The sequence below is a fragment of the Cervus elaphus genome, chromosome 10 (assembly GCF_910594005.1).
Source record: "Cervus elaphus chromosome 10, mCerEla1.1, whole genome shotgun sequence".
Classification (NCBI taxonomy): Eukaryota; Metazoa; Chordata; class Mammalia; order Artiodactyla; family Cervidae; genus Cervus; species Cervus elaphus.
Window position 1 is genome coordinate 39,996,449 of NC_057824.1, and position 11,062 is coordinate 40,007,510.

Here is an 11,062-nt window from a genome sequence, read left to right on the forward strand (position 1 = left end):
GGCCACCAGGGGAGATGGCCTCATTGGGTCCCAGTGGGCATCTACCCTTCTAGCTCAGGTTGGTTCTTTGCTTCCAACAGAGGCTCTCTGTTTAACAGACATCAGATTTTATTTCTGAAGCCATGACTGGGCTTGTTTCACACCCCTCCAGAGGACCACTCACAGCTCCCAGCGGAAGCGGAGCTTGCAGCCCGCCATCTTCTCAGCATAATGGGCTTCAAAGCGCTCATTCTGGGCCACAGTGAAGGTGGATTTCCAATCACCAGTGATGCCTGGGGAGAGATGGCAGGAAGGAGGTCTCGGCCGCAGAGGTGGCCCCGAATGGCCAAAAGGCAGTTCCATTTGCGGCTCCCCCTCTCCCCAAATGCCCACGCCCACCCCCTGGGGTGGCTCTCACCTTTCCTCATGAAGGCAGAGATGTTGTGGTCCATGATTTCAGTGGGTATGGTGCTGTAGTTGGTCATGGGGTTCTTCTTCATCTCTTTGAAAGATGTGTGCTGGATGATATGATCCACAGTCTCCTCCGGCAGGGAGCGCCCCAGAAACTCCAGGATCTTCTGGATCTCCCTTTTGGGGTCCTGGAGCAGTGGAGAGGCTCTTCAGTGGAGGTTTGGATTACTTGCTGAGCAGAAAAGGGAGGCGCCTTTCTAACCCTGGGGGAAGATCTGGCCACTTCTGCCTAGAGACCTCAGGCCCTGTTCCTTGACTCTGGTCCTCTTTCCCAGGGGCAGGTGTGACTGCCTTCTACCCTGGGATCCTTTATCACAGAGGTCTGGTTCCTTCTGGCTGAGAGGAGGGACAGTCCCCTTTAATAATGGTGGTCCCAGGAGAAGCACTGGCAGTACAGAGCAGATGAATGTCTGCATGTGTTGCTGACTCGGGCGTTAGGAGCTAAAGGGCTGAACAGGGCGCTGCTGCAGAGGGCACGCTTCTACTCCAGTCCTGGGCAGGGGATCCGGGAGGGCTGGCCTGAGGGCTGCCATAGGGGACGGTGCTGAGTGGGCCCCAGCAGGGCCGTGTGAGGTTCCCGCCCTCCTAAGTGTGACACGGAGGGAACTGGAAGCCATGGTCTCACCTCCTTTATGTCCTCGTAGAAGAGGTAGAGAACAGGGTGGGTGTGACTCAGCTCCCACCACTCCCGCACGTGCTGGTACCAGGACCCGTAGCACACTGGGGAAGAGGGCAGGTGGCCGGGACACAAAGGTTGGCATGAATGTTAGCTGGTGCCCCTTGGTTCCACCCCACCCCCTCCCTCCTCCAGCATCAGCCTCACCTTCCCCAGCCATGAACTTCTCCAGGAAGCTGTCCCAGGTACCAGGGTCAGGGTGCACCTTGGCCATGCGGTAGAAGTGGTAATAGGAGACAGCCACATCCTTGGCATTGCGGGCGATGTAGATCACCTGGAGGGGCAGGTGACCCCCAAGCCCAGCGCCGTCACCACATGGCACGCCAGGTACCAGGCGTCCCACCATCCATGGCCTCCTTGCCAGAGAAGCTCTCTCAGTTTGGCCAGAGGAGAAACAGGTCTAAAGGCTGACTCGCCTGCAGTCCTGGGGTGCAGGCAAGATCCAGCTGGGACCTGAACCCTGCTCTGATGCTGAACTCTGGGCTGGTTCCTGAAACTGTTATTTTATACTAATCCAATCCCCTCAACACCTCTCTGTCTGTATTTGGAACAAGGCATGCTGGGTTCCCACCAGCCCCTCCTCCACAGGCCTATGAGCACCCAGACTGCACAGAGGAGTCTCATTTTCACCAGATACCTGACCCCACTAGAGCATCAGGCAGATGCCCCTCACCCCGTTCTTCTTTTTTTTTTTTTTTTTCTTTTTTTCCCGTTCTTCTTAAGATGAGACCAGGCTGTGGGAAGTGAGACCTTCCCAGAAGGCAGGGCCAAAGCTGGGATGGCCCTAGCAGCCTCCTTCTCTGGCTCCCTCTGCCATTCACCTTGACTTTCTGATCCAGCAGGGTCTTCGGAAGCAGAGCCAGGGGCAAGTGTGTCTTGAGCAGCCGTGGGGCTGGTGTATCTTCCAGAAGCTCAACACCTAAGCCGTAGGTAGGGCAAGATCCGTGAGCTGGAGCCCCAGTCAAACCTCCCTCCACTCTGCTTGCCCCCAGCACCCCACCACACACCTGTGGGAACCCCAGGGACCTTGAACTCAAGGAAGGGCACCCGCATGAAGACGGGGGCTCTCTGACACTTCTCCAGGTCGCCATCCTGGTAGATGAGGTCCAGGATCTCGCTCACCCAGGTGGTGCCTGGCGGGTGGGAACGGATGGGGGATGAGCAGGGCTGAGGCCACGCCCCTCCCGGCCCAAGGTGTGGACTGCAGCCCGAAGGAGGCCTGGGTATCCCCATCACTTACCCGACTTGGGGTAGGTGCTGATGAGCAAGTCATCAGGCCAGGCTTCGAAGCTCTGCAGTGGCCCCAGTGCCTCTGCAAAGTACTTGATGAGAGGGATGCCCTTCACATACTTTGCTGGCGGGCGGGAGGTGTCCTGGATCAGTTCCATGCTGTCTCCTCAGGGGCGCCGGGGTGTGGCCTCCTTCCTTGAACAATATGTCAGTGGTGCCAGCTGTTGAATTCTTGCTTTGAAGTAAAGAACCCAAGGCTGAGGGAGCCTGCGCCACTTGTCCGCGCTCACAGAGCTAGCTCACAGAGTGGTGGGGCTGGGATTCAAAGCTAGATCTTGTGTTCCTGCAGTGGGTCACAACTCAGGCTGCATTTTCATTTGCCTGCAGGGCTTTTAAATCAATTAAATCACTCTCTGGGGATGGGACCCTGATTGTTTTTTGGAAGCTCTCCAGGGGATTTCAATGTGCACTTACTTGAGAAAACCTCTAGGGCCTGCTGTCTGAACTTCCGGCCAGCCCCCAGCTTGCTTTGCCTTCTCCCTTCTGCTATAGGCCTAAGCCTGGTGGGCTCCTCCCTCTCGGTTCCCTCTTGAGCTCCCCTGGGCCCTCACATATGGAAAACTCCCAAAGGCCAGTTGAGCCTGAGATCCAGCTTGCCCAACCAGCCTCTCCAAATTGGGCCCGAGATCCAGCTTGCCCAACCAGCCTCCCCCACTTGCCTCCCCCACTTGGAGAAAAACACAGCCAATTGAGCAACTGTTTAGGGGGTCAGATTCTTGCAGGTGAATGAGCAAAACTGATGACTCAGTGGAGAAGAGGAAGGGCGAAGGAGGAAGAGGAGGAGGGGGATTCAAGCCAGGCTGGAGACCGAGATGAGCACTCCTTTGGGAAAGGGCTGGACGTGAGAAGTGGGAGCAGAGAGATCAAGCGATAGAATCGGAGCCAGAGCCAGCAGCAGCGAGAGGTGAGTGGGATCCAGCCCTGTCACCCCCCAACCTCGCTCTCACCTGATCTCTCTGGATCTTGGCCTTGTGACCCTGTCTGTGTCTGCGTGGGGCTGAGATGGGCGCGGTGTGGTGAGTGCAGGACCGCTCTCCGAGCTGCAAGCTTTGTAGTTCTCAAGTGGGAGGGGCCTGGCGCCAGCACTGGGACTTGGCTGTCCTCCAGGAAGGAAAGGGTGAAGTTTGGGGTGGGAGGACCCTCCGTGCTACCCTCCTCAGCTGGAACCCAGCTTAGCCTGGCCTGAAAACCCAAGATGTGGGTTTAGTATGTAGAAAACAGAAGGCTGAAACTAGACACAAGGGTGCAATAGTTTTGGGGATTTTTTTGGTGTTTTGAGCTGGAATCCTGGCTCCTGCCCTGCCCTCTAGACTCCACCTCTGTCGAGAGTGCCAAGAGACAGCTTTTTCTAACGTGCCTTGTCTAGAAAGTGCAGGGGAGAGGAGGGGAAATGTGGGGACACTCACCGTTCTGCCGGCTCCAGGCCAGGTTTCAAGATGCCAAGGGTTCAGGTGGAAGGCAGCCCGCAGGCCCCCAGCGGCCTGAACATTCCGGGAACTTCTGGCTCTGACCACAGGGCGAGCCCAGAGGGATGTACGTGGGCAGGGTGATGGGGTTTGGGGTGGAGTCAGGCAAGGCAGGCTCTTTTTGAGGCAGCATAGGATAGGAAAGAGCCAGAATGCTTGCGTCAAATAACCCCGGGAGTGTGCCCCTGCTCCACAACTCCCATGGAGGGAGCTCCGGGGACAGCATGGAGCCTCATTTATGGTTGGTAAAACAACAGCCCCCAGAAGGTGCCTTTCTTTCTCTGGGTTTGAACGAGGTTCCGCAGACAGAGACAAGGATTTGGGGCTTCGAGAGTCACAGAACCCCGTTGGGGGAGAGCACCCTCCTCTCTTCCTCAGCCTTTGTTCTTACTATTTGGATTAAAATACAGGGTCTTCTCTGCTGGCTCAGACAGTAAAGAACCCACCTGCAATGCAGGAGAACCAGGTTCAATCCCTGGGTTGGGAAGATCCCCTGGAGAAGGAAATGGCAACCCACTCCAGTATTCTTGCCTGGGAAAAGTGATGGTCAGAGGAGCCTGGCGGTCTACAGTCCATGGGGTTGCAAGAGTCAGACACGACTTAGTGACTAGACCACCAGCAGCACCAGAGTCAAGCTGGGCACTGGAGCTGAGTGGGCTCTGCGTTCAGGGTGTGAGTCTCCTAAGCCCTCAGAGGACAGTGTGACTTCAGAGGCTTGTCCATGCTGCAGCCAGCAGCCCCTCCCTGCTCCCCTGTCCTCTTCAGGCCCCAGTCACCAGCAGGGTCTCTGCCTCCTACCCATGCTCCCCACCCCCAGCAAACACCAGCAGGTACCCTGAACTCAGATTTTTTATTGTATTCAAGTAAAAACTGGCCAGAGCCACAGAGGGTGGCAAAGAAAAGGAGTGGGTGGAAGCTGAGGATACTGAGAATCAGGTCTCAAGCATGTCGGTCCAGTGCTCCTGTGGAGACAAGAGAGTTGGTGAAAGGCAGCCCAGGAGACAGGGTGGGGCAGAGAGGCTGGGACCCAAGCCACCTCTCACCTCTTCTAATTCCGAGTCCTCCTCGTCCTCCTCGGTGCCCATCCGGCACAGCCAGATCAGGTCTCCCCACAGCAGTGAGTTCTTACAACTACCAGGGGGTATGGTTGATAGGAAACAGAGTCAGGATCACAAGCCTCCTCCAGGCCAGGAGCTGGGTGCCAAGAGAAGGGCTTGGCTACCCCAGGCCTGGATTTGGACAATTGGGCACCCCCTTCCCACCTTCCTGGAGTTAAACCAGGCTGGAGCAGGGATGTGGGACTCACCCAGGGCATGCGCCCTCTAGAGGCAGAAGCTGCCCTGGTTCCTCCTGCAGGAACTCCTCTGCCAGGCAGATCACATGGGCCCTTAGGGAGCAGCCAGGGTGCGGGCAACACAGGGGGCTCTCTTCATCCTGTCAGAGGTGGCAGGCAGGTAAGAGAGAAAACGGGGAGTAATCATGTAGCTAACAATGGTGAAGTTTCTATGGACCACACACTGTTCCAAGGGCTTCACATAAACATTCCTATGAGGCATGTGCTACTATTATTTGCATTTACAGTAAAGAATCCACCTGCAATGCGGGAGACCTGGGTTTGATCCTTGGGTTGGGAAGATCCCCTGGAGGAGGGCATGGCAGCCCACTCCAGTATTCTTGCCTGGAGAATCCCATGGACAGAGGAGCCTGGCGGGCTACAGTCCATAGGGTTGCAGAGAGTCGGACACGTTGAGCAACTAAACACAGCACATAGATAAGGAAACTGAGGCACCGAGAGGCTAAAATACTGGTCCACGGGGACTAAGCTGGCCAGTTTTCTCTGAGTGGGAGCAGTGATTATCTAACAGTATGGCTAGGGCAGCCAGACCTAGAGTTCCTTACAGGCTGAGAGATTTCAGACAGGTCACTTAATCCCTGAATGGCAAGAACTCAACTTACACTTACTGAGAGCTCAGCGGAAGCCAGACACATCATCTCAGTTAATTTATTAAATATTTATTGGCCACTTGCTCTGCACCAGACCCTGTTCTACCATAGTGAAAAGGAACTAAATGCCCCTATGGAGTTTGATATGGGGGTGAGGGTGGGAAAGACTGATAATAAGGTAAATAAAATATACAATATGTCAGACAATAACAGGCGTTAAACGAAGCCAGGGAGATGTACAAGAAAGATAGGCAATTTTAGATGGAGAGCCAAGGAAGAGCTGACCAGAGGAGAGGTGGCATTTTCTTAAGATGGAGGGTCTAGGGAAGAATTTTTCAGTCCAAGGGGAGGAGCAAAGGCCCGGAGGCGGCCCTGGCGTTGAGGAATAGCCACAAGCACTATTCCCACTGCAGAGACGAGAGCAGGACTTCCCTGGTGGTCCAATAGTTAAGAACTCGCCTGCCAGTGCAGGGGACACAGTTTCGATCCCTGATCCGGAAAATCCCACACGCCTGGGGAGCTCGAGTTTGTGCTCCACAAGAGAAGCCATGGCAACGAGAAGCCCGGGCGGCAAGTAGAGAGTAGCCCCCGCTCTGAGCAACTAGAGAAAGCCCATGGACAGAAAAGAAGACCGAGAGCAGACAAAAGCGAAAAAAAAAAAAAAAAGAATAATAAATGGGTAGAGATGGGGGTAGAGTGGCCAAAGGGTGTCAGTGGACGGCCCAGACCCTTGATCCTAAGTCCTCTGAACCCTACCTAGACTGCCCGGACCCGTCTTACCTGGAGCGCACGTGCGCAGAGGGTGCAGCGGGCGTCGACGTCTAGCTCCAGCTCGCATCCCGTGTCGTCGGAAGGACCTGCCTGGCTCCTCAGGGCTGGGGCCCGGGGCGGTGGAGGCCCGAAGGCCAGTGGCATGTGAGGTGGCGGCGGTGGGCAGAGGTCCTGGCGGAAGTCAACGCGCAGCCAGCGCAGGGTGAGCGGGAGGCGCGCCCAGGGCGGCGCGCGCAGCATGTGAGCCAGGACGCGCAAGTGGAAGGCGAAGGTGGCCTCTCCGCGCAGGCGCCGACCGACGTGCGTCAAGCGGCGCGAGGCTTGTGGGTGCTGCCAGGCCCACTCGAACTGCAGGCGAGGGGGTACACAACTTCAGGACCAGCCAAGAAGGGGGTCCGCGGGGGGAAGGGGGCTCCCCGGGGAAGGGGGCTGCCCGGGGAGGGCCCTGAGGCCTAGCCCTGGTCCTCCCGCTGCCCCCAACTCCTTTTTACCCTAAGAGCAGCCACTGCAGAGGGGAAGCCGTGTACGATGAGCACCATCTCCCTAGGGAAGAGAAGGAGGGCGCGCGACCCGTGAGCCCCCCGCCCCACCCCATGTCAAACCGAATCCCCTGGCCTACCGGAGAGTGGGGTCACATCGGCTTCACGCCTAGCCCACGAGGCCCTGCTCCCTTCGTGGAGGTATAGCCAGCCCCTCGCACCTGCTAACCGCTGGCCCCGCCTCTAGTCACAGGCGCTTAACAGCCCTCCTCAGTTCCTCTCCCTTCCAAGCTTTCTCTATTCCAACCCAGTCTTGTTCACCAAACTCCCTGTCACTGTCAAACCTAGATCAGTCCCCTTCCCACCCAACCCGGTCCTCTGAGACCCAGGCCCACACAGGGCTCCTCCTCCGCGGCGATAGGCCCACCCCCGTTACTCCCGCCCCCGGCCCTGCCCCCTTGCGGGCCCCCGCCCACTGCCACAAGTCTGGCTCCGCCCCTCTCCCCCGGCCTCTCCCTCGCCGGCCCCGCCTTCTCCTGGAAGCCCTCCTCCTCCTGACCGTGACCCGCCTTCTCTTACCACGGCCCGCGCCCACTGGTCCGCCAGGCCCCGCCTTTTTTGCGGCCCCCGTTGTGCTGCTGCACCCGACGAGCAGGATTGACGGTGAACCCCACGTAGACGCGGCCCCGGTGCCGAGGGTTCAGACAATAGAGCAGGTAGACGCCGAAGAAGCGTCCGGACCTCGCCGCGCCCCCTGCGGGGCCCATCGCCAACTTGGGGGTTGATTATTGTGGCCTGTGACCCGGGGAGGGCTGGGCTGCCAGGGCCGCAAGATGCTTGTCTCAGAAAAAGCGCTTGGGAACGATCCCGAGGTACCCTAGAAGTCACAGCAATGCAAACTCGTGCGCCCTCTCCTATTTGGAGCTAGGGTGTCCAATCCGGCGCACAGAACCCGGGTTGCTGTGCAGGCGGCGGGTACCGATTAGAGTCTGCTGGAGCCTCATGCAGACTCTGACAGAGGCGGAAACCGAAGACAGTTGGAAAACTGGGCTTGGGATAGGGCGGAAGTGCTGAGTTTACGGACGTCTTAGTAAGGGCGGAAGTAGGTGCCTCAGCGGAAGTGGCGCCAGTAAGGGCGGAAGCAGTGTGGCTGGGGTCAGTGGTGGGGTTCCATCCCCGCTGGGCTGCCGCCCTCGCTGGGCTGCCACAATGGAACTCAGTGCCGAGTACCTCCGGGAGAAGCTGCAGCGGGACCTGGAAGCGGAGCACGTGGTGAGTTGAGCGGCCTGGGCTCGCCCAACGAGGGGAACAGGGCTTCCGGGGGCGGACTTGCACCATCCACACCATTCTGCCCCATAGGAAGTGGAGGACACGACTCCCAACCGTTGTGCGTCCAGCTTCCGAGTCCTTGTGGTGTCGGCCAAGTTCGAGGGGAAACCGCTGCTTCAGAGACACCGGTGAGATTCCGGGAACACCTTCTTCAGCAGGGCCGCAGCTCTGGGACCACATCCCGGGCCGCCTCCCGAAACCTTAACTCTCATTACCATCCATGCGGCCCCCACCACAGACCACCACCCCAGGGATCCCGCCTTCGTGGCCCCAGCATCAAATATTCAGACTTAAGCCCTCTACCTCTCTTGTTTCCAGGTCCCGGGGACTACAACCTGGGGGACCCCTCCAGTCTCCCGGCAGACCCTAGGTTCGGGGACTGCGAGCCAGGCCCCAGCCTGCCCATTTCTAACCCCATCTCTCTCCCAGGCTTGTGAACACTTGCCTAGCCGAAGAGCTCCTGCACATTCACGCTTTTGAGCAGAAAACCCTGACCCCAGAGCAGTGGGCCCGTGAGCAGCAGAAATAAGGGACGCGGACCTGCACACCCATTAAATGATGAATCAGGGCCAGCTTCCGTGTCAGTGTGTTGTGTGTATGGGAAGTGTGCAGAGGTTGGGTCTAGGGCCTGGCTTCTCCCTGCCCTCCACTCTCCATTGTTTTACTTTGGACAAGTCCCTCTCCACACACAGGCCTCTGTGTCCCCACTTATAAGTCAAATGTCTGTCTTTAAAGTCCCTTCCGGGGTGGGCCTTGGTGGACTCCTTGGGGTACTTCCAATACTCACCCAACTCCCCATTCTTTGACCATTTCTGGGCGTTCTGTTCAGTCCTCTTTCAAAATGCACAGATGAGAAAGTGCTCAAGGTTTCAGGAGCAACTGCAAACCTCTCCTTCTCAGTATATCACCCCAATGTCAAAGCATAATAGAGGATTTCACACGCCCCCTACAAGTCCTCCACAACCTCAGGGACCTGGTCCCCCAGCAGGGCCTTCCCAGAACCTGGAATGCTGGTGTTTTCTGGCCCCTGGAGAGGGTCCAGTGACCCTTTGGTCCTGGGCTTGATGTGGCCACAGCTGTCCCCCGCGGTGAGGTTTTTCTGGAATGGAGAGGTGGGCTGGGCATAGGGGTAGGGTTACAGCAGGCAAATAAGGTCACCAGAGCCACACAGTTGGGGCAGGTGATGCCCTGGTGTCAACACGGGTGACAGGGTTGCCTAGGCCTTACACAGACAAGGTCTCCAAGATCCAAGAGAAATAGCAAGTGTCCTAATTGGGGCCAGGCCTCTTTGGGGGTGAGAAATTGTGGGTTTCAACCATCCCACCCACCCTGTTCCTCTGTTTTCAAGGCCAGTTTCTTGGCCCCTAAATTACTGTCACCACCCCCACCCCCCACCTCCCTCTTTTGTTTGTATCATAGGGAGCTAGGAGTCATGATGAGTAGAGGTTAACCTTTTTGAGTTTCAGGGATCCTTTCCTGAACTTTTTTTTTTCAGTTTCCCTGGGCCAGGAGAACTAGCAACTACTCACAAGTCTGCTTCACTGGGAGGGCCCAACATCGCATTGTGTGTGTGTGTGTGTGTGTGTGTGTTGGCGGGGTGGGGGTGGGGGGTTAGGCTCAGGCTCCAGCTCCAGATGGTCTGCTTCTCTCTATGCCACACCCCTGACTGGATCCACCTCCCGTGTTCACAGAGCTATGGCAGAATCCCTCCCCTTTCTATAGATGAGCAACGGAGACCTGGAGAGAAGGGACTTGCCCAGGGTCACATGGCTTACAGAGAGATTGAGGCCCAAGTGGGCAGACAGGGACATCTGTACGGCAAGCCCAAGGGGAGGAGGGGTTCACATGGGACATTTCCTCCTTGCTGGTCCCTGCTCAGATGCACAAAGGCCTGCTGTGGCCAGGACACCCATCCTCAATAGCCATGTCCCAGCTCAGGGGGTCACCTAAGTTGGCCATCAAAAACCTACTTCCAACCCCCCTTCCCCCAACCCCCTGCCCACTCCCTGCCAATACAGGTCCCTCTTATAGAGGCCAGACCCAGGCAGAAGCCACCGACAAGGCTCAAGCGGCAGCCGCATGTTGCAGGAAAGGCTCTGAACTGGACGGGAAGCCTGCGTCATAACTCAGGATCTGCTGGCTCCTGCTCTGCCCCTCACTTGTAAACTAAGATTGGGCCCACTATTTTGGTTCTAAGCTTCCTCCCTACAAGGAACCCCTAATTTTGATCCCTTGGGCCTACAGCTTGACAGCTGTCATGTAAGCGCTGGTTGCTTCATTTCCCCCACAAGCAGCAGGGTCAGGACAGCTGATGTTGTGGTTGACTAGCAAAGGTAGATTGGGGAGTAATGAGAATGACCGAAGCTCCATCCAGGCTAGAGCCCTGAGCAGCTCAGACCTACCAGCTGGAAAACAGAGCACCCATATCAGCACAGGGTGGCTTCCCCCTGCCCCACAAAGGCCTGTTCCTGTCTGTGGAGGGTGGGGGTTCCCAGGCCCCAGGATCTAATGCCTGATGATCTGGGATGGCGCTGATGTAATAATAATAGAAATAAAGTGCACACTAAATGGAACGCACTTGAATTATGCCTGAACCATCCCCCAGCCCACGCCCACCCCTCTGATCCGTGGAAAAACTGTCTTCCATGAAACCAGTC

The 11,062-nt window shown here is 57.2% G+C and overlaps 3 protein-coding genes across 10 annotated transcripts; 1 reads left to right on the forward strand and 2 right to left on the reverse strand.

Annotated features, from left to right (window-relative positions):
• Positions 1-90: 90 nt before the first annotated feature.
• LOC122701568 (sulfotransferase 1A1) lies at positions 91-3,979 on the reverse strand. 8 transcript variants are annotated; one of them, XM_043914643.1, is made up of 9 exons: positions 3,823-3,979; positions 3,364-3,598; positions 2,367-2,547; positions 2,134-2,259; positions 1,948-2,045; positions 1,274-1,400; positions 1,076-1,170; positions 398-578; positions 91-272 (listed from the first exon to the last, which is right to left on the reverse strand). In XM_043914643.1, exons 3-9 carry the CDS (start codon positions 2,512-2,514, stop codon positions 160-162), a joined length of 888 nt encoding a protein of 295 aa, XP_043770578.1. In that variant the 5' UTR covers positions 2,515-2,547; positions 3,364-3,598; positions 3,823-3,979; the 3' UTR covers positions 91-159. The 8 variants fall into 8 exon arrangements, with proteins under 8 accessions (XP_043770578.1, XP_043770577.1, XP_043770584.1 ...); XM_043914642.1 differs by having other exon boundaries at positions 2,367-2,551; XM_043914649.1 differs by having other exon boundaries at positions 2,367-2,587.
• Positions 3,980-4,716: 737 nt separating this feature from the next.
• Positions 4,717-8,092, reverse strand: SLX1A (SLX1 homolog A, structure-specific endonuclease subunit). The gene is made up of 6 exons (XM_043914653.1): positions 7,656-8,092; positions 7,089-7,140; positions 6,607-6,945; positions 5,189-5,316; positions 4,926-5,013; positions 4,717-4,844 (listed from the first exon to the last, which is right to left on the reverse strand). Exons 1-6 carry the CDS (start codon positions 7,841-7,843, stop codon positions 4,815-4,817), a joined length of 825 nt encoding a protein of 274 aa, XP_043770588.1. The 5' UTR covers positions 7,844-8,092; the 3' UTR covers positions 4,717-4,814.
• Positions 8,093-8,196: 104 nt separating this feature from the next.
• BOLA2B (bolA family member 2B) lies at positions 8,197-8,977 on the forward strand. Its single transcript, XM_043914655.1, has 3 exons — positions 8,197-8,348; positions 8,436-8,533; positions 8,835-8,977. Exons 1-3 carry the CDS (start codon positions 8,286-8,288, stop codon positions 8,932-8,934), a joined length of 261 nt encoding a protein of 86 aa, XP_043770590.1. The 5' UTR covers positions 8,197-8,285; the 3' UTR covers positions 8,935-8,977.
• The last annotated feature ends 2,085 nt before the right edge of the window (positions 8,978-11,062 follow it).